At 46.8% G+C, this 20,096-nt stretch overlaps 1 protein-coding gene across 1 annotated transcript in view; it reads right to left on the bottom strand.

Moving 5' to 3' along the window:
- The window catches only part of slc5a12 (solute carrier family 5 member 12), a 106,835-nt gene that overhangs the window by 24,011 nt on the left and 62,728 nt on the right, over positions 1 to 20,096 (bottom strand). Inside the window, exon 6 of the mRNA XM_072466661.1 lies at positions 12,416 to 12,556. Coding sequence (XP_072322762.1) covers positions 12,416 to 12,556 — 141 coding nt within the window. The remainder of the gene's footprint in view (positions 1 to 12,415; positions 12,557 to 20,096) is intronic.

Raw genomic sequence — 20,096 nt, 5'->3', positions numbered from 1 at the left:
ACTTGGATAAAAGAATTGAAGGTGCGAAATTTGCTGATGCGAGGGCAGGTCGGAAAGTAAGTTGTGAAGAGGACATGTGGAAGCTACAGAGGGGTATAGATAGGTTATGTAAGTGGGCACCTGGAATGGGTGGATTGTCGTATGAGGAAAGGATGAACAGGCTAGGCTAATTTCTGAGAAGAGGAAGAGGTGAGTTGATGAAAACGTATAAGATCCTGAGGGTGGATGTGGAGTGGATTTTCCTCCTGAGGGAGAATCTGGAACAAGAGTGGCTTAATTGGGAATTTGGAGACAGTGGACAATTCTGGTAAATGTTGGTAAATGAAATCTGTAAAAACGGAAGCCTAGATTAGCAGCTTGACTTCAATTTAGAACTTTAGACCTTTAGTGAACAGAACTTGCCTGCCAGTTGGAAGCAATTGTTTTTGTTTAGGTGCTAATCATCACGTTGAGTCATAACTGGGAACTTGGGACGAGTATAAAAGCAAGGCGATCTGAAAAGAGTGGTTCTGAATAAAGTGACATTTGAACAAAGTGGCTTAATTGGGGCAGTAGGAATTTGGAAAAGAGGGGGAAAATCAATATATATATAAATGTCTGAGGAATATCAATAATAAGATTAAGTTACAGGTATAGGAGCTGACCGGTGAGGGAGCAGCGGGTAGAGCAAAGCGCTTCCGACACTCGGGTGCTGACCCGTGTGGGAACAGCTGGGCGGGGCACAGCGCTCACGACACTCAATGGCACTGGAAAAGTTGACGTCAATTACTGAAAGGTGATGACAGTACAAGGGAAAGAGCTGACAGGTAGGTTGTGGGTAAGTTGTTTTCTCCACTTCAAAGCTACATTAAGGTAAAAGTTCGACATAAATTTCTACTGGGCATAAATTTAAAGTAAGCGTCTTTTAAGGAAAGTTATAACAGGAGAGCTCAGTCCTGTGTGTTGCACCACCTGCAGCATGTGGGAATTCATCGAGACTCCTTACTGTCTGGATGACCAGGTGTGCAGAAAATGCCATAGGTTTGACCAACTTGAGCTCCAGGTTTCGGAGCTTGAACGTTGGCTAGAGGCACCGTGGTGCATCCATGCGGCTGAGAGTTATGTGGATGTCATGCTTTTAGACGTGGTTGCCCCGCAGATTAAGGAAGTGCAATCAGAGAGGGAATGGGTGACCACCAGTCAGAAGAAGGGAGGGAGGTAGGTAGAGTGCATCTCACTCAAGAACTGTTAACGAGGGATATCCAGGGTTGGATAAGGAAAATAAATGAGGCCTAATACAGATACCGAGGGCTCAAAACAGTGGCAGCCCTGATGGAGTATAGAACGTATAGAGGGTTACTTAAAAAGAAATTAGGACAGCAAAGAGGGGGCAAGAAAAAAACACCGGTTGGTAAAATAAAAGAAAATCCGAAGGTGCTTTCTAAGTATATTAAGGGCAAGAGGATGACCATGGAAAGAGTAGGGCCCATTAGGGACCAATGTGGCAATGTGTGTGTGGAGCCGAAAGATGTAGGGGACGTTTTAATGAGTACTTTGCATCAGTGTTCATTATGGAGGAGGACGATGTAGGTATGAAAATCAGAGAGGGGTACTATGGTCCATTTGAACAAATTAACATTGAGAGGAGGGAAGTATTAACCGTTTTAGTGAGCTTGAAAGTGGATAAACCCCCAGGCCCAGATGAGATGTACCCAGGCTACTCTGAGAGGTGAGGGAGGATATTGCAGAAACTCTGACAATAATTTTCAAATCTTCTCTGGCCACAGGAGAGGTGCCAGAGGACTGGAGGACAGCTAATGTGATACCATCACTTAAGCAGAGTGGTAGAGATAAACCAAAAATTTAAAAGCCAGTGAGTCTACATTCAGTGGAAGGGAAACTATTGGCAAAATTCTGAGGAACATAATGAATCTCCACTTGGGGATATAAGGATTAATCAAGGATAGTCAGCATGGCTTTGTCAAAGGGAGATCTTGTCTTTCAAAGTTGATTGAATTTTTCTCAAGAGGCGACTAGGTGTGTAGCTGTGGGTAGTGCAGTTGATTTAGTCCGCATGGAATTCAGTAAGGCTTGTGACAGGGTTTTGCATGGGAGACTGGTCAAGAAATCCAGGGCAGCATGGTAGCATTGTGGATAGCTCAATTGCTTCACAGCTCCAGGGTCCCAGGTTCGATTCCGGCTTGGGTCAGTGGCTGTGCGGAGTCTGCACGTTCTCCCCGTGTCTGCGTGGGTTTCCTCCGGGTGCTCCGGTTTCCTCCCACAGTCCAAAGATGTGCAGGTTAGGTAGATTGGCCATGTTAAATTGCCCCTTAGTGTCCAAACTTGCCCTTAGTGTTGAGTGGGGTTACTGGGTTAAGGGGATAGGGTGGAGGTGTTGACCTTGGGTAGGGTGCTCTTTCCAAGAGCCGGAGCAGACTCGATGGGCCGAATGGCCTCCTTCCGCACTGTAAATTCTATGATAATTTGGCAAATTGGATCCAAAATTGGCTTTGTGGCAGGAGGCAAAGGTCAATGGTTGAAGGTTGCTTTTGTGACTGGAAGCATGTGTCCAGTGGTGTACTGCAGGGATCGCTGCTGGGTCACTTGCGGTTTGTAGTGTACATTAGTGATCTGGACATCAGTGTAGGGGGTATGATCATTAATTTCTCAGATGACATGAAAATTGGTAGTGCGGTAAATAGTGAGGAGGAAAGCCTTAGATTACAGGACGATATAGATGGGCTGGTCAGATGGGCAGAACAGTGGCAAATGGAATTTAACTCTGAAAAGTGTGACGTAATGCATTTTAGGAGGACTAACAAGGCAAGGGAATAAACAATAAACTTTAGGCGTTAGGAAGTACTGAGGACCAAAGGGAACTTGGGGTGCACTTCCATAAATCTCTGAAGACAGGTCGATAATGTGGTTAACAAGGCATATCGGATACTGGCCTTGATGAGCCGAGACATAGAATATAAGACTGGGGAAGTTATGTTGGAGCTGTATAAAATACTGGTTAGGCCACAGCTGGAGTGCTGTGTGTAGTTCGGGCTGTCATACTATAGGATGGAAGTGATATCACTGGAGAGGGTGCAGAGAAGATGCAGCAGGATGTTGCCTGGGCTGGAGCATTTCAGCTATCAATAGAGACTAGATAGACTAGGGTTGTTTTCCTTGGAGCAGAGGAGGCTGAATGGGGAACCTGACTGAAGTGTGTTAAATTTTGAGGCACAGATAGGATGGATAGGAAAGAACCTTTCCCCTTAGCGGAGGGGTCAATAACCAGGGGTCATAGATTTAAGGTAAGGGGCAGGAGGTTTAGAGGGGGTGTGAGGACTCTGAAACTCACTGCCTGTAAAGATGGTAGAGGCGGGAACCTTCACAACATTTAAGAAGTATTTAGATGAGCACTTATTGAATGACAGTGCAGGGGTAATGGGCTGATTGGTCAACTCCTGTTCCTAATTCAGACGGTTTTATGTTAGTTTGTATGGTCATCTTTGTGATTCTAATTATGGTGACGTTTTGATATGCAATATGCTTTCTTCCAGGAACGAAAGGAACATCATGTAATTGGAATTGATGTGGTGAACCTCATGCTGCTGTTAAACACTAAATAGTCATCATGCAAAGGATCTGGATGTGTACTGTATTGTAACATGCCTACGAATATTAAGATAATGTTCCATTCCTTTGTGCACTCATTCATGTATAGCATTTTTAAATAGAATTACAAATGAAAATAAATCAAATTCATTCAGAACAGTGACTGGGCATGACTGCTAAAAATATTACAGGTAAAGATGACCATAGGCTGCTCTCCACTTTGAGGAGGGAGAGCTGACTGGTGGTGGTTTAACCTGAGGGTCACCGCACCTCAGGCGAGGGGCAAGGTTGAGAAGGCTGGGCCTTCAAAGAACAAAGAAATGTACAGCACAGGAACAGGCCCTTCGGCCCTCCAAGCCCGTGCCGACCATGCTGCCCGACTAAACTACAATCTTCTACACTTCCTGGGTCCGTATCCTTCTATTCCCATCCTATTCATGTATTTGTCAAGATGCCCCTTAAATGTCCCTATCGTCCCTGCTTCCACCACCTCCTCCGGTAGCGAGTTCCAGGCACCCACTACCCTCTGCGTAAAAAACGTGCCTCGTACATCTACTCTAAACCTTGCCCCTCTCACCTTAAACCTATGCCCCCTAGTAATTGACCCCTCTACCCCGGGGAAAAGCCTCTGACTATCCACTCTGTCTATGCCCCTCATAATTTTGTAGACCTCTATCAGGTCGCCCCTCAACCTCCGTCGTTCCAGTGAGAACAAACCGAGTTTATTCAACCGCTCCTCATACATAATGCCCTCCATACCAGGCAACATTCTGGTAAATCTCTTCTGCACCCTCTAAAGCCTCCACATCCTTCTGGTAGTGTGGCGACCAGAATTGAACACTATACTCCAAGTGTGGCCTAACTAAGGTTCTATACAGCTGCAACATGACTTGCCAATTCTTTTACTCAATGCCCGGCCAATGAAGGCAAGCATGCCGTATGCCTTCTTGACTACCTTCTCCACCTGTGTTGCCCCTTTCAGTGACCTGTGGACCTGTACACCTAGATCTCTCTGACTTTCAATACTCTTGAGGGTTCTACCATTCACTGTATATTCCCTACCTGCATTAGACCTTCCAAAATGCATTACCTTACATTTGTCCGGATTAAACTCCATCTGCCATCTCTCCGCCCAAGTCTCCAAACAATCTAAATCCTGCTGTATCCTCTGACAGTCCTCATCGCTATCCGCAATTCCACTAACCTTTGTGTCGTCTGCAAACTTACTAATCAGACCAGTTACATTTTCCTCCAAATCATTTATATATACTACAAACAGCAAAGGTCCCAGCACTGATCCCTGTGGAACACCACTGGTCACAGCCCTCCAATTAGGAAAGCATCCTTCCATTGCTACTCTCTGCCTTCTATGACCTAGCCAGTTCTGTATCCACCTTGCCAGCTCACCCCGATCCCGTGTGACTTCACCTTTTGTACTAGTCTACCACGAGGGACCTTGTCAAAGGCCTTACTGAAGTCCATATAGACAACATCCACTGCCCTACCTGCATCAATCATCTTTGTGACCTCCTTGAAAAACTCTATCAAGTTAGTGAGACACGACCTCCCCTTCACAAAACCATGCTGCCTCTCACCTGTCGTGGGCAAGTGCGAGGTCTTGCACTTTGGAAAAAAGAATAGAGGCGTGGACTATTTTGTAAACGGTGACAAAATTCATAATGCTGAAGTGCAAAGGGCCTTGGGAGTCCTAGTCCAGGATTCTCTAAAGGTAAACTTGCAGGTTGAGTCCGTAATAAAGAAAGCAAATGCAATGTTGTCATTCATCTCAAGAGGCTTGGAATATAAAAGCAGGGATGTACTTCTGAAGCTTTATAAAGCATTAGTTAGGCCCCATTTAGAATACTGTGAGCAATTTTGGGCCCCACACCTCAGGAAGGACATATTGGCACTGGAGCGGGTCCAGCGGAGATTCACACGGATGATCCCAGGAATGGTAGGCCTAACATACGATGAACGTCTGATGGATCCTGGGATTATATTCATTGGAGTTTAGGAGGTTGAGGGGAGATCTAATAGAAACTTACAAGATAATGAATGGCTTAGATAGGGTGGATGTAGGGAAGTTGTTTCCATTAGCAGGGGAGACTAGGACCCGGGGGCACAGCCTTAGAATTAAAGGGAATCACTTTAGAACAGAGATGAGGAGAAATTTCTTCAGCCAGAGAGTGGTGGGTATGTGGAATTCATTGCCACAGAGGGCGGTGGAGGCCGGGACGTTGAGTGTCTTTAAGACAGAAGTTGATAAATTCTTGATTTCTCGAGGAATTAAGGGCTATGGAGAGAGAGCGGGTAAATGGAGTTGAAATCAGCCATGATTGAATGGTGGAGTGGACTCGATGGGCTGAATGGCCTTACTTCCACTCCTATGTCTTATGGTCTTATAATATGTCCATTTGCTTCCAAATGGGAGTAGATCCTGTCTCGAAGAATTCTCTCCAGTAATTTCCCTACCACTGAAGTAAGGCTCACCAGCCTGTAGTTCCCTGGACTATCCTTGCTACCCTTCTTAAACAGAGGAACAATGTTGGCTATTCTCCAGTCCTCCGGGACATCACCTGAAGACAGTGAGGATCCAAAGATTTCTGTCAAGGCCTCAGCAATTTCCTCTCCAGCCTCCTTGAGTATTCTGGGGTAGATCCCATCAGGCCTTGGGGACTTATCTACCTTAATATTTTTTAAAGGCGCCCAACACCTCGTCTTTTTGGGTCTCAATGTGACCCAGGCTATCTACACAGCCTTCTCCAGACTCAACATCTACCAATTCCTTCTTATTGGTGAATATAGAACATAGAACAATACAGCGCAGTACAGGCCCTTCGGCCCACGATGTTGCACCGAAACAAAAGCCATCTAACCTGCACTATGCCATTATCATCCATATGTTTATCCAATAAACTTTTAAATGCCCTCAATGTTGGCGAGTTCACTACTGTAGCAGGTAGGGCATTCCACGGCCTCACTACTCTTTGCGTAAAGAACCTACCTCTGACCTCTGTACTATATCTATTACCCCTCAGTTTAAAGCTATGTCCCCTCGTGCCAGCCATTTCCATCCGCGGGAGAAGGCTCTCACTGTCCACCCTATCTAACCCCCTGATCATTTTGTATGCCTCTATTAAGTCTCCTCTTAACCTTCTTCTCTCCAACGAAAACAACCTCAAGTCAATCAGCCTTTCCTCATAAGATTTTCCCTCCATACCAGGCAACATCCTGGTAAATCTCCTCTGCACCCGCTCCAAAGCCTCCACGTCCTTCATATAATGCGGTGACCAGAACTGTACGCAATAATCCAAATGCGGCCGAACCAGAGTTCCGTACAGCTGCAACATGACCTCCCGACTCCGGAACTCAATCCCTCTACCAATAAAGGCCAACACTCCATAGGCCTTCTTCACAACCCTATCAACCTGGGTGGCAACTTTCAGGGATCTATGTACATGGACACCTAGATCCCTCTGCTCATCCACACTTTCAAGAACTTTACCATTAGCCAAATATTCCGCATTCCTGTTATTCCTTCCAAAGTGAATCACCTCACACTTCTCTACATTAAACTCCATTTGCCACCTCTCAGCCCAGCTCTGCAGCTTACCTATATCCCTCTGTAACCTGCTACATCCTTCCACACTATCGACAACACCACCGACTTTAGTATCGTCTGCAAATTTACTCACCCACCCTTCTGCGCCTTCCTCTCGGTCATTGATAAAAATGATAAACAGCAACGGCCCCAGAACAGATCCTTGTGGTACTCCACTTGTGACTGTACTCCATTCTGAACATTTGCCATCAACCACCACCCTCTGTCTTCTTTCAGCTAGCCAATTTCTGATCCACATCTCTAAATCACCCTCAATCCCCAGCCTCCGTATTTTCTGCAATAGCCTACCGTGGGGAACCTTATCAAAAGCTTTGCTGAAATCCATATACACCACATCAACTGCTCTACCCTCATCTACCTGTTCAGTCACCTTCTCAAAGAACTCAATAAGGTTTGTGAGGCATGACCTACCCTTCACAAAGCCTATCCCTGATCATATTATTCCTATCTCGATGATTATAAATCTTGTCTCTTATAATCCCCTCCAAGACTTTACCCACTACAGACGTGAGGCTCACCGGTCTATAGTTGCCGGGGTTGTCTCTGCTCCCCTTTTTGAACAAAGGGACCACATTTGCTGTCCTCCAGTCCTCTGGCACTATTCCTGTAGCCAATGATGACATAAAAATCAAAGCCAAAGGCCCAGCAATCTCTTCCCTGGCCTCCCAGAGAATCCTAGGATAAATCCCATCAGGTCCCGGGGACTTATCTATTTTCAGCCTGTCCAGAATTGCCAACACCTCTTCCCTACGCACCTCAATGCCATCTATTCTATTAGCCTGCGGCTCAGCATTCTCCTCCACAACATTATCTTTTTCCTGAGTGAATACTGACGAAAAATATTCATTTAGTATCTCGCCTATCTCTTCAGACTCCACACACAATTTCCCATCCCTGTCCTTGACTGGTCCTACTCTTTCCCTAGTCATTTGCTTATTCCTGACATACCTATAGAAAGCTTTTGGGTTTTCCTTGATCCTTCCTGCCAAATACTTCTCATGTCCCCTCCTTGCTCGTCTTAGCTCACTCTTCAGATCCTTCCTCGCTACCTTGTAACTATCCATCGCCCCAACTGAAACTTCACACCTCATCTTCACATAGGCCTCCTTCTTCCTCTTAACAAGAGATTCCACTTCCTTGGTAAACCACGGTTCCCTCGCTCGACGCCTTCCTCCCTGCCTGACCAGTACATACTTATCAAGAACACGCAGTAGCTGATCCTTGAACAAGCCCCTTATCCAGTGTGCCCAACACTTGCAGCCTACTTCTCCACCTTATCCCCCCCAAGTCACGTCTAATGGCATCATAATTGCCCTTCCCCCAGCTATAACTCTTGCCCTGCGGTGTATACTTATCCCTTTCCATCATTAACGTAAACGTCACCGAATTGTGGTCGCTGTCCCCAAAATGCTCTCCTACCTCCAAATCCAACACCTGGCCTGGTTCATTACCCAAAACCAAATCCAACGTGGCCTCGCCTCTTGTTGGCCTGTCAACATATTGTTTCAGGAAACCCTCCTGCACACACTGTACAAAAAACGACCCATCTATTGTACTCGAACTATATCTTTTCCAGTCAATATTTGGAAAGTTAAAGTCTCCCATAATAACTACCCTGTTACTTTCGCTCTTATCCAGAATCATCTTCGCCATCCTTTCCTCTACATCCCTAGAACTATTAGGAGGCCTATAAAAAACTCCCAACAGGGTGACCTCTCCTTTCCTGTTTCTAACTTCAGCCCATACTACCTCGGAAGAAGAGTCCCCATCTAGCATCCTCTCCGCCACCGTAATACTGCTCTTGACTAGCAGCGCCACACCTCCCCCTCTTTTGCCTCCTTCTCTGAGCTTACTAAAACACCTAAACCCCGGAACCTGCAACATCCATTCCTGTCCCTGCTCTATCCATGTCTCCGAAATGGCCACAACATCGAAGTCCCAGGTACCAACCCATGCTGCCAGTTCCCCTACCTTGTTTCGTATACTCCTGGCATTGAAGTAGACACACTTCAAACCACCTACCTGAACACTGGCCCCCTCCTGCGACGTCAAATCTGTGCTCCTGACCTCTATACTCTCATTCTCCCTTACCCTAAAACTACAATCCAGGTTCCCATGCCCCTGCTGCATTAGTTTAAACCCCCCCCAAAGAGCACTAACAAATCTCCCCCCCAGGATATCTGTGCCCCTCAGGTTCAGATGTAGACCATCCTGTCTGTAGAGGTCCCACCTTCCCCAGAAATAGCCCCAGTTATCCAGAAATCTGAATCCCTCCCGCCTGCACCATCCCTGTAGCCACGTGTTTAAATGCTCTCTCTCCCTATTCCTCATCTCACTATCACGTGGCACGGGCAACAACCCAGAGATAACAACTCTGTTTGTTCTAGTTCTGAGCTTCCATCCTAGCTCCCTGAAAGCCTGCCTGACATCCTTGTCCCCTTTCCTACCTATGTCGTTAGTGCCAATGTGGACCACGACTTGGGGCTGCTCCCCCTCCCCCCTAAGGACCCGGAAAACACGATCCGAGACATCACGTACCCTTGCACCTGGGAGGCAACATACCAAACGTGAGTCTCTCACGCTCCCACAAAATCTCCTATCTGTGCCCCTGACTATAGAGTCCCCAATTACTAATGCTCTGCTCCTCTCCCCCCTTCCCTTCTGAGCAACAGGGACAGACTCCGTGCCAGAGGCCCGTACCCCATGGCTTACCCCTGGTAGGTCCCCCCCCCACAAGTATCCAAAGCGGTATACTTGTTTCTCAGGGGAACGGCCGCAGGGGATCCCTGCACTGACTGCTTTTTCCCAGTCCCTCTTACAGTTACCCACCTATCTCCAATCTTTGGTGTAACTAATTCCCTGAAGCTGCTATCTATGATCCCTTCTGCCTCCCGAATGATCCGAAGTTCTTCCAACTCCAGCTCCAGTTCCCTAACTCGGTCTTGGAGGAGCTGGAGATGGCAGCACTTCCTGCAGGTAAAATCAGCAGGGACACTAACTGCATCCCTCACCTCAAACATCCTGCAGGAGGAACATTGCACTCCCTTCCCTGCCATTCCTCTAACTTTCTACCAAGATCTGGCTAACAACTAAATTCAATTTTTTATAAAAAATAATAATAATATAATAAAATATGGTACTTACCTCAGACCAATGGGTTTTATTATTAGGTTAGAGGAGGAGGGCGGGTGGGAGACACTACACGTGTAGTGTCTCGGGTTTCCTCTCCACCAGAATTTATTGGTGAGGGTCTTCCCAGACGTCCGCGGGTCGACTTCCTGTTCCCGCCTAAAACACTAATTTAAAAAAAAAATTAAAAAATTCTCAGCTCCTGCTGAAATTGACTAACCAGCCAGCTCCACTCCCACCGAAATCGACTGGCCTGCCCCTGCAAAGACAAGTGTTTTTAAAGGACAGACTTACCTCCCAGCAACCACTTCCGCACTGCTCCCGCTGAAACTGATTCACCAGCTGATTCTCCCGCCGAAATCGACTGGCCTGCCCCTGCAAAGACAAGTGCTTTTAAAGGACAGACTTACCTCCCAGCAACCACTTCCGCACTGCTCCCGCTGAAACTGACTCACCAGCTGATTCTCCCGCCGAAATCGACTGGCCTGCCCCTGCAAAGACAAGTGTTTTTAAAGGACAGACTTACCTCCCAGCAACCACTTCCGCACTGCTCCCGCTGAAACTGACTCACCAGCTGATTCTCCCGCCGAAATCGACTGGCCTGCCCCTGCAAAGACAAGTGCTTTTAAAGGACAGACTTACCTCCCAGCAACCACTTCCGCACTGCTCCCGCTGAAACTGACTCACCAGCTGATTCTCCCGCCGAAATCGACTGGCCTGCCCCTGCAAAGACAAGTGCTTTTAAAGGACAGACTTACCTCCCAGCAACCACTTCCGCACTGCTCCCGCTGAAACTGACTCACCAGCTGATTCTCCCGCCGAAATCGACTGGCCTGCCCCTGCAAAGACAAGTGCTTTTAAAGGACAGACTTACCTCCCAGCAACCACTTCCGCACTACTCCCGCTGAAACTGACTCACCAGCTGATTCTCCCGCCGAAATACTGATGCAAAGTATTCATTTAGTACCTCGCCCATTTCCTCTGGCTCCACACATAGATTCCCTTGCCTATCCTTCAGTGGGCCAACCCTTTCCCTGGCTACCCTCTTGCTTTTTATGTACGTGTAAAAAGCCTTGGGATTTTCCTTAACCCTATTTGCCAATGACTTTTCGTGATCCCTTCTAGCCCTCCTGACTCCTTGCTTAAGTTCCTTCCTACTTTCCTTATATTCCACACAGGCTTCGTCTGTTCCCAGCCTTTTAGCCCTGACAAATGCCTCCTTTTTCTTTTTGACGAGGCCTACAATATCTCTCGTTATCCAAGGTTCCCAAAAATTGCCGTATTTAGCCTTCATCCTCACAGGAACATGCCGGTCCTGAATTCCTTTCAACTGACACTTGAAAGCCTCCCACATGTCAGATGTTGATTTGCCCTCAAACATCCGCCCCCGATCTAGGTTCATCAGTTCCCGCCTAATATTGTTATAATTAGCCTTCCCCCAATTTAGCACATTCACACTAGGACCACTCTTATCCTTGTCCACCAGCACTTTAAAACTTACAGAATTGTGAATAATCTTCCGTGAATAATCTCAGCCAATACGGGAATTGAACCCATGCTGTTGGTCTTGCTCTGCAACATGAATCAGCTGTCCAGCCAACTGAACTAAAGAGGCCCCCAAAATATTACAGATAACTTTGTGACAGCAACAATTCTGTTTTGGAAACTAGGTGATACTGAGTTTCAAGTCCAGAATCTAGGTTTAAACCCATCCCATCTTATGCCTGTAAGGATCCTATGTGAATGTCTTGCTAACTAACAGCAGAAAGCTGTCCCTAATTTAGAACCTGATTCTCACCGAGTGAAGTCACAGTTGGTGTGTGAAATGGACAAAAATGTCACACTGGTGACATTTTTGATATTAGAATTGAGGCAATGGTGTTTGGGGCAGAGCCAAGAGTGCTGAATTTGTAGCGAGGCATACTTTAACCAGACATTAGATGCCTCAAACAGAAGACGTTTCAAGCTGCAGTGCTGACACCCTTCACCGACTGAGCACAACAACGGAAAAGGGTCATGAGAAATAAGCATGAATTGCCCATATTGGATGGTCAAGGAAGCAAACAGCTTTGCACTTACATTTTGGCATGTTTTTCTGTTTTGCACGAAATGCATCTTTGGATGATGGATTGATTCACTCCGTAAATTCCTAACCAGGTAAATGTGCCTCCTACGACCAAGGTCCAAAATGTATGACGCCTTAAAGGATCTGCAGAAAAACTAATTCAAACGTAAATTAAACAAATCTTGTCTTCTCAATTTACTTTCTCAAGCAACATTCTAGTCGGTTGTAAAGTCTGAAAATTCTGACGTGAATCCATATTGTAACCATGACCATTAAAAGTAAAGTAACATGTTGACCCACCCGAGTCTGTTTTGATACTTTCATGGTGTAATTGTATGCTAAGACCATAAGATGTAGGATAAGACGTAGACCACTTGGTCCTTTGACTCCACTTCATCATTCAATGAGATCATGGCTGACCTGATATAATCCTCGACTCCACTTTCCCACCTTATCCCCATAAACCTTGATTTTCGTACTGATTAAATTTGTCTATCTCAGTGCTATGTATTCAAGTAACGCTATTGGCTGGTGAAATGTCACATCATCTGCAGTGACATCAGTGGAACATTTTGGGGTTTTTTGAGTTCACCATCTCACCCTGTGGAAGCAACATCTCCCCCACCCCACGTGGGCCATCTGTTCCCTGTTCTCTATCCAACCCTACTGCTCCCCCCCACCCCTCATCACAACAGTATAACTCTGACCCTATTTCCAGTTCTCTCTAGCTTTGACAAAGAGTCATCCAAACTCGAAACGTTAGCTCCCTTCTCTCTCCTCGGATGCTGCCAGACTTGCTGAGACTGTCCAGCATTTTCTGTTCTTATCTTTTAATGAGCCCTGCACTATGTTTGTATAAACTTAAAGCGTGGCACCACTACTTGTTTTTATCTTTGCGGATACAACAATTATGTAACAGAAGGGAAAATTAGCACCAAGGATTTGGGCCAGAGAAAACTGGCGATGAGGATTTGGCATAAAAAACCATCGATGAGGATTCAGGCCATAAGCAACCATCATCCAAGATTTAGACCAAGAATAAAAGTCATTGGCGGACCGTCGGGCCGTGAACAATCGTCAATGAAGATTTGGAGGTCTGAAGAAAACTATCGTCGACACTCGTACTGACATCATCGATGAATGTGTGGAAATAAAATAGAACATCCAGATCGTCGAGAGGCATCGGCTAGTCAGTCCATCGAGTCTGGTTTTGCTTTGTGTGTCTAAATGTTGCTTATTGTTCCCGGGGATTGTTCACTAGTATGCAGATGGCTGTTGTTTTGTTCTGCTGATGGTTGCCGGTATCGATATTGTCTGGCCTTTCCAGAGGTAAATACACAGCGAACCTGCAGCTGCTCGTTTTTGTCTTGTTGGCTGACTTTCCCATCAGCCTTTGCCGTTCGTCATTTTGAATCGGGAGTTGGCCATTTTAAGTTGCTACATTCCCTCCTTGTGATCCTTACGCGAAGCATGAAGGATCACATAACTATGTTGCTTTCCATTCCCTGACCTGGGGGGGGGGAACTTCCTTCATGGCCTCTGCACTGACCATAGCTATGCAAACATTTTTTAACTGACAATTTCTAAGGGCGCTATGTCAAACAGGGACATGCATTACAAAACAATAAACTGGGAACCTCTAACTATTCTTAATACACTACACTCACTTAAACATTTCATTATCCTAACGTCCTCAACCATACAACAAAATCATAGCAGTTTATAGACAGTTTTCCTGGCTTGGCAGTCAAGCTCAGGGTCGTACAATTTGCTCATGAACAGTTCTTTACATTTCTTTATTTACAATAAAACGCAAGTGAATGCTCTTTATTATAGATCGCGGGGGTCGGGGGTCTGGTCGTATCCGAAAATAGGGGATCTGATCCCATGTACCGGGGTTCGAGTGCGGTAGGCTCTCCTTCTATGATGCCATTAGACATGATTTGGGGGGATAGGTTGGCGAAGTAGGCTGCAAGTGTTGGGCACACTGGATAAGTGGAGCTTGTTCAAGGAACAGCTACTGCGTGTTCTGGATAAGTACGTACCGGTCAGGCAGGGAGGAAGGCGTCGAGCGAGGGAACCGTGGTTTACCAAAGAAGTGGAATCTCTTGTTAAGAGGAAGAAGGAGGCCGATGTGAAGATGAGGTGTGAAGTTTCAGTTGGGGCGATGGATAGTTACAAGGTAGCGAGGAAGGATCTAAAGAGAGAGCTAAGACGAGCAAGGAGGGGACATGAGAAGTATTTGGCAGGTAGGATCAAGGAAAACCCAAAAGCTTTCTATAGGTATGTCAGGAATAAAAGAATGACTAGGGTAAGAGTAGGGCCAGTCAAGGACAGGGATGGGAAGTTGTGCGTGGAGTCTGAAGAGATAGGCGAGATACTAAATGAATATTTTTCGTCAGTATTCACACAGGAAAATTATAATGTTGTGGAGGAGAATGCTGAGACCCAGGCTATTAGAATAGATGGCATTGAGGTAAGTAGGGAAGAGGTGTTGGCAATTCTGGACAGGCTGAAAATAGATAAGTCCCCGGGGCCTGATGGGATTTATCCTAGGATTCTCTGGGAGGCCAGGGAAGAGATTGCTGGGCCTTTGGCTTTGATTTTTATGTCATCATTGGCTACAGGAATAGTGCCAGAGGACTGGAGGTTAGCAAATGTGGTCCCTTTGTTCAAAAATGGGAGTAGAGACAACCCAGGCAACTATAGACCGGTGAGCCTCACGTCTGTTGTGAGTAAAGTCTTGGAGGGGATTATAAGAGACAAGATTTATAATCATCTAGATAGGAATAATATGGTCAGGGATAGTCAACATGGCTTTGTGAAGGGTAGGTCATGCCTCACAAACCTTATAGAGTTCTTTGAGAAGGTGACTGAACAGGTAGACGAGGGTAGAGCAGTTGATGTGGAGTATATGGATTTCAGTAAAGCGTTTGATAAGGTTCCCCACGGTAGGCTATTGAAGAAAATACGGAGGCTGGGGATTGAGGGTGATTTAGAGATGTGGATCAGAAATTGGCTAGCTGAAAGGAGACAGAGGGTGGTGGTTGATGGGAAATGTTCAGAATGGAGTTCAGTTACAAGTGGCGTACCACAAGGATCTGTTCTGGGGCCGTTGCTGTTTGACATTTTTATCAATGACCTAGAGGAGGACGCAGAAGGGTGGGTGAGTGAATTTGCGGACGACACTAAAGTCGGTGGTGTTGTCGACAGTGCGGAAGGATGTAGCAGGTTACAGAGGGACATAGATAAGCTGCAGAGCTGGGCTGAGAGGTGGCAAATGGAGTTTAATGTAGAGAAGTGTGACGTGATTCACTTTGGAAGGAATAACAGGAATGCGGAATATTTGGCGAATGTTAAAGTTCTTGGAAGTGTGGATGAGCAGAGGGATCTAGGTGTCCATGTACATAGATCCCTGAAAGTTGCCACCCAGGTTGATAGGGTTGTGAAGAAGGCCTATGGAGTGTTAGCCTTTATTGCTAGAGGGATTGAGTTCCGGAGTCATGAGGTCATGTTGCAGCTGTACAAAACTCTGGTATGACCGCATTTGGAGTATTGCGTACAGTTCTGGTCACCGCATTATAGGAAGGACGTGGAAGCTTTGGAGCGGGTGCAGAGGAGATTTACCAGGATGTTGCCTGGTATGGAGGGAAAATCTTATGAGGAAAGGCTGATGGACTTGAGGTTGTTGTCGTTGGAGAGAAGAAGGTTAAGAGGAGACTTAATAGAGGCATACAAAATGATCAGGGGGTTAGATAGGGTGGACAGTGAGAGTCTTCTCCCGCGGATGGAAATGGCTAGCACGAGGGGACATAGCTTTAAACTGAGGGGTAATAGATATAGGACAGAGGTCAGAGGTAGGTTCTTTACGCAAAGAGTGGTGAGGCCGTGGAATGCCCTACCTGCAACAGTAGTGAACTCGCCAACATTGAGGGCATTTAAAAGTTTATTGGATAAACATATGGATGATAATGGCATAGTGTAGGTTAGATGGCTTTTTGTTTCGGTGCAACATCGTGGGCCGAAGGGCCTGTACTGCGCTGTATCGTTCTATGTTCTATGTTCCCCATTTCCTTAGGCGCATAGTCTGCACGATGGAGTAGAGTATCGCTAATACTAGTAAGGTTTCTATGACATATGGCAGAGAGTACCAGGTTATAAACCTGGCACACCAAGATGATGTGGTGTCGCTAGTGACTGGGCTCTGGATACTGCGGGGAAGTGAAGCATTAACGGCTGGGGGGGGCTTGAAGTCATGGGGTTCGCGTTCACTCGCAACCAAATGTCCATTATCATGAGGGTGATCCATGTGGAGGAAGTCCTCATAGCTCTTCTCTTTCCTTTTCTTTTCCTGGAGCTTCTGGAGTTCTGTGGAAACAAGCATAGTGTCTGTAACTATCTTTGTTTAACATCTCGTATGATAGTGTGTCTGTCCTTTGGTGCCAATTATTCCCTTTATAATTGGTCACCATGTGTGACTCACTAATTTTTTTTTTCAAAAAGCAAATTTTAGGACAAGACACACTTCCCAAATAATGAACCAGTGCTGATTTACCATCCAAATGTTCCAGGATGTAAATAGCATATGGCCAGCAACCTAAGGGTTACCTGAAAGAAAACAAAACTTTTTGAACTAAAATGTCCAAAATGAGGTGCGTATGGGCCGCGACGGGTCAGAGTTGGATGGAGTCCCCGATAGGACGGCTACCAATGCCGTGTCTTTCCTACCCGAGTGTAGTTGACCAGACGGGGGGGTTCCCAGGCAGGGTGGGTCCCAAGCCGTTTCTCCACTGCCTGAGCAACCGACAAGAACGGGCACAAAATGTAGTCATCGTGGTGGGACTGCCGTAGTGGTTCTTTCCTTCGAACCAGAAGGGCAGTTACGAATGGGCGTCTGGTACCTTAAAAGGTCTGCAGACAAGCTAGTTCCTCGGAACTAGTGTCTGGCAATAGTGAGTCTCTGTGGGCAAGTCCACAGAGGTTTCTGCTGAAAAGGCGTGGGGCCGTGAAATTTTTTTTTCCGGTCTGACAAACAACATTTAACAAACTTACAAACAACATAAAACATGCTGCAGGTTCCATCAGAAAGGACACCGCTTCTCCCAAGCGGTTCCTTTTAAACCATCATCTGGACACCTCAGTTCTCGGTTGCGAACAGGGTCGCAAAGGGGTTCGCAGTTTGGGAGTCAGACCCAAGGTCGTCATCTTCTCCCGGGTGCCAAATTCTTGAGTGTATCAGGGCTGAAATGGCTGCATGGTTTGAGGTGGGGTCGCTCTCGTTGTTGCGGACGAGTCGGAACGAGTTATCTCAGTGCCAGTAGTTGGTATCTAGTTGTGTGGGGACGGAATCGGGGTGGCCATGGAAGTTTGGTGGTTCGGTTTATTTAGGAAAGTGATCATGAAGGGATCACTCGGATCGTAGTCGGAATCGCTGGGTGTGGGCCCGGTTGCATGGGGCTAGTAGGGAGGCGTGCTGTGGCTATCGTCCGAGTCACAGTCGCTGTCTCTGCTGCTGCAGTCTGTGGGCGTTCCGGGGCGGAGTGTATATTTCGGGGGTGGAGTCGAGGTCAAGTCCGTGGCTGGGCTGGACGTGGTGGGGGTTGGTAGGGTTGCGTTGGCTGTGGGCGGGCGTGGTGTGCTGCGTCGAGCATGACGTGGTGTGCATGGTTCGACTGTGTTCCATATGCCTTCAGCTGGTTTATATGGAACCACGCAGTCTTACCGTTGGGATATTTAATTTTATACATGGAAGGGCTTACTTTGTCCGCAATGGAGTACGGACCCGAGTATTTTGGTGACAGGAATGTGCTGGGGTTATATACAGAGAGCATGACTTGCTGTCCTATACTGTACTCAGTCGCATGCACTGTCTTGTTGAAACAAGCCTTGCTCTGTTTCTTTCAGGTGCCCAATTTTACTGCGGCTGCTAGCTGAGCCGTTTTAACATTTTCAACTAATTGCTGTACTGCTTTCTCGTGTGTGAGGGCCGTCACTTCGGGGCTGGTCAAGTCTAAACCTAACAAATATTCTGTGCCTTTCATGGGGCGTCCGGTCATGAGAGTGTGTGGGGTGTAACCTGTGGAAGTAGAAATTGTGTTACGCAAAAACATCAGTGCAAAAGGGAGGACTGAGTCCCAAGTGGTGTTGTTTTGCTGGACCATTATTCGGAGGGTGGATTTTAGGGTCCGATTCATGCGCTCCACGATACCACTCGACTGTGGGTGGTATGCTATGTGGAGTTTTTGGGTGATGCCAAATATCGTGAGGACGTTCTGCATGACACGTCCTGTAAAATGGGAGCCTTGGTCGGATTCAATGCTGCGGGGGAGTCCACATCTTGTAAAGATGTGGTGGGTCAAAATCTTGGCTGTGGTTTTTGCAGTGTTTGTGCGGGCTGGGAATGCTTCCACCCATTTCGTAAATGTTTCAATTACCACAAGTACATATTTATAGCCATTCCTGCAAGGGGGCAATGGTCCTATAAAATCAATCTGGAGGTTAGTCGGGTCAGGTGTGGCTGAGTTGGACCTTTTTGGCATATCTGTCCGGATTATTCTGGGCCAGATAAGACAATTCTCTTTGTAATAGTTTACATCATCCTTTAAACTCGGCCACCAATAAAGCTGCTTGAGATGGGCTGTAGTGGGATCGATTCCCTGATGTCCATGACCGTCATGGAACAAAAAAATCCGTTGATTCCTGTCCTGTCCAGGAACCGCATAAAGGGTGTCTTTTAACACCACACCGTCATGTGTGGTCAGTGCATTTTTGAATCTCTCATAGGGTGCTGGATATTTCCCTTTTACAATCTCCCTGAGTTTGCTGTCCTGCTTCTGGGCCTCCACTAGATCCTCGATCTTTGTCTGTGAGACCTGAACTGCACTCACTGGTGCGCTTTCGGGGGGTGTCCAAAAATATCCATGCCTGGAACCTGCCTTAGCCAGTGCGTCGGCTTTTACCTTTCCAGGGGGGGAGGAACGATGGTGACTGTGAACTTTGATTATCCCAAAAGTCCTGTTCTGGGCTCTTTCTAAAATGTGACGGAGCAATGGGGCTGAGGGGAGGGGTTTCCCGTCTGCGGAAACAAATCCTCTTGCTTTCCACAGGGGCAGGAATTCCGTGAGGCTGTTGCAGACATAGAGGCTGTCTGAGCATATGTCTGCTGGGCTGGAGAAGGAATTTGGGTGTTCCACTATATACGCGATGGCCGCGAACTCTGCTGTCTGCGCACCTAAGTGGCCTGGAAGTTTTAACGATATTTCCTCAAGGGCGCGTCCCTGCGCGTCCTCGACATAGATACCGCAACCTGTTATGCGCTTCCCATCCAAGACTGTGGAAGATCCATCCACATAGATCTTTATGGGCTCACACGTGTCCGTGTGCTGGGGGCTCGGGTTTGAACTACGTATCTTTCTGGGGGGTGTTTTAGCACTAAAGGGGCCTGTGTTGTGATGTGGAAAGATAATTTCACATTCATGGGGTTTCCGGGGTACTGTAAGTTGTCGGCTAAAAAGATGTGCGTCTTTGTCCGTTTCACAGTGATGTCCCGTCCCTGCAAAAGAAGGGTCCATCTCGCTGCTCTAATCTGGCTTACTGTACCGTCCTGGAGTCGTCCGTCCAGTAAAAGTTGGGTGGGGGTGTGTTCGGTGAGAATTGTGATGGGGTTCAATCCGGTAATATATGAAAAATACTGCA

The sequence above is a fragment of the Scyliorhinus torazame genome, chromosome 10, assembly GCF_047496885.1.
Source record: "Scyliorhinus torazame isolate Kashiwa2021f chromosome 10, sScyTor2.1, whole genome shotgun sequence".
Classification (NCBI taxonomy): Eukaryota; Metazoa; Chordata; class Chondrichthyes; order Carcharhiniformes; family Scyliorhinidae; genus Scyliorhinus; species Scyliorhinus torazame.
This window is presented reverse-complemented; position numbering and strand designations above follow the sequence as displayed.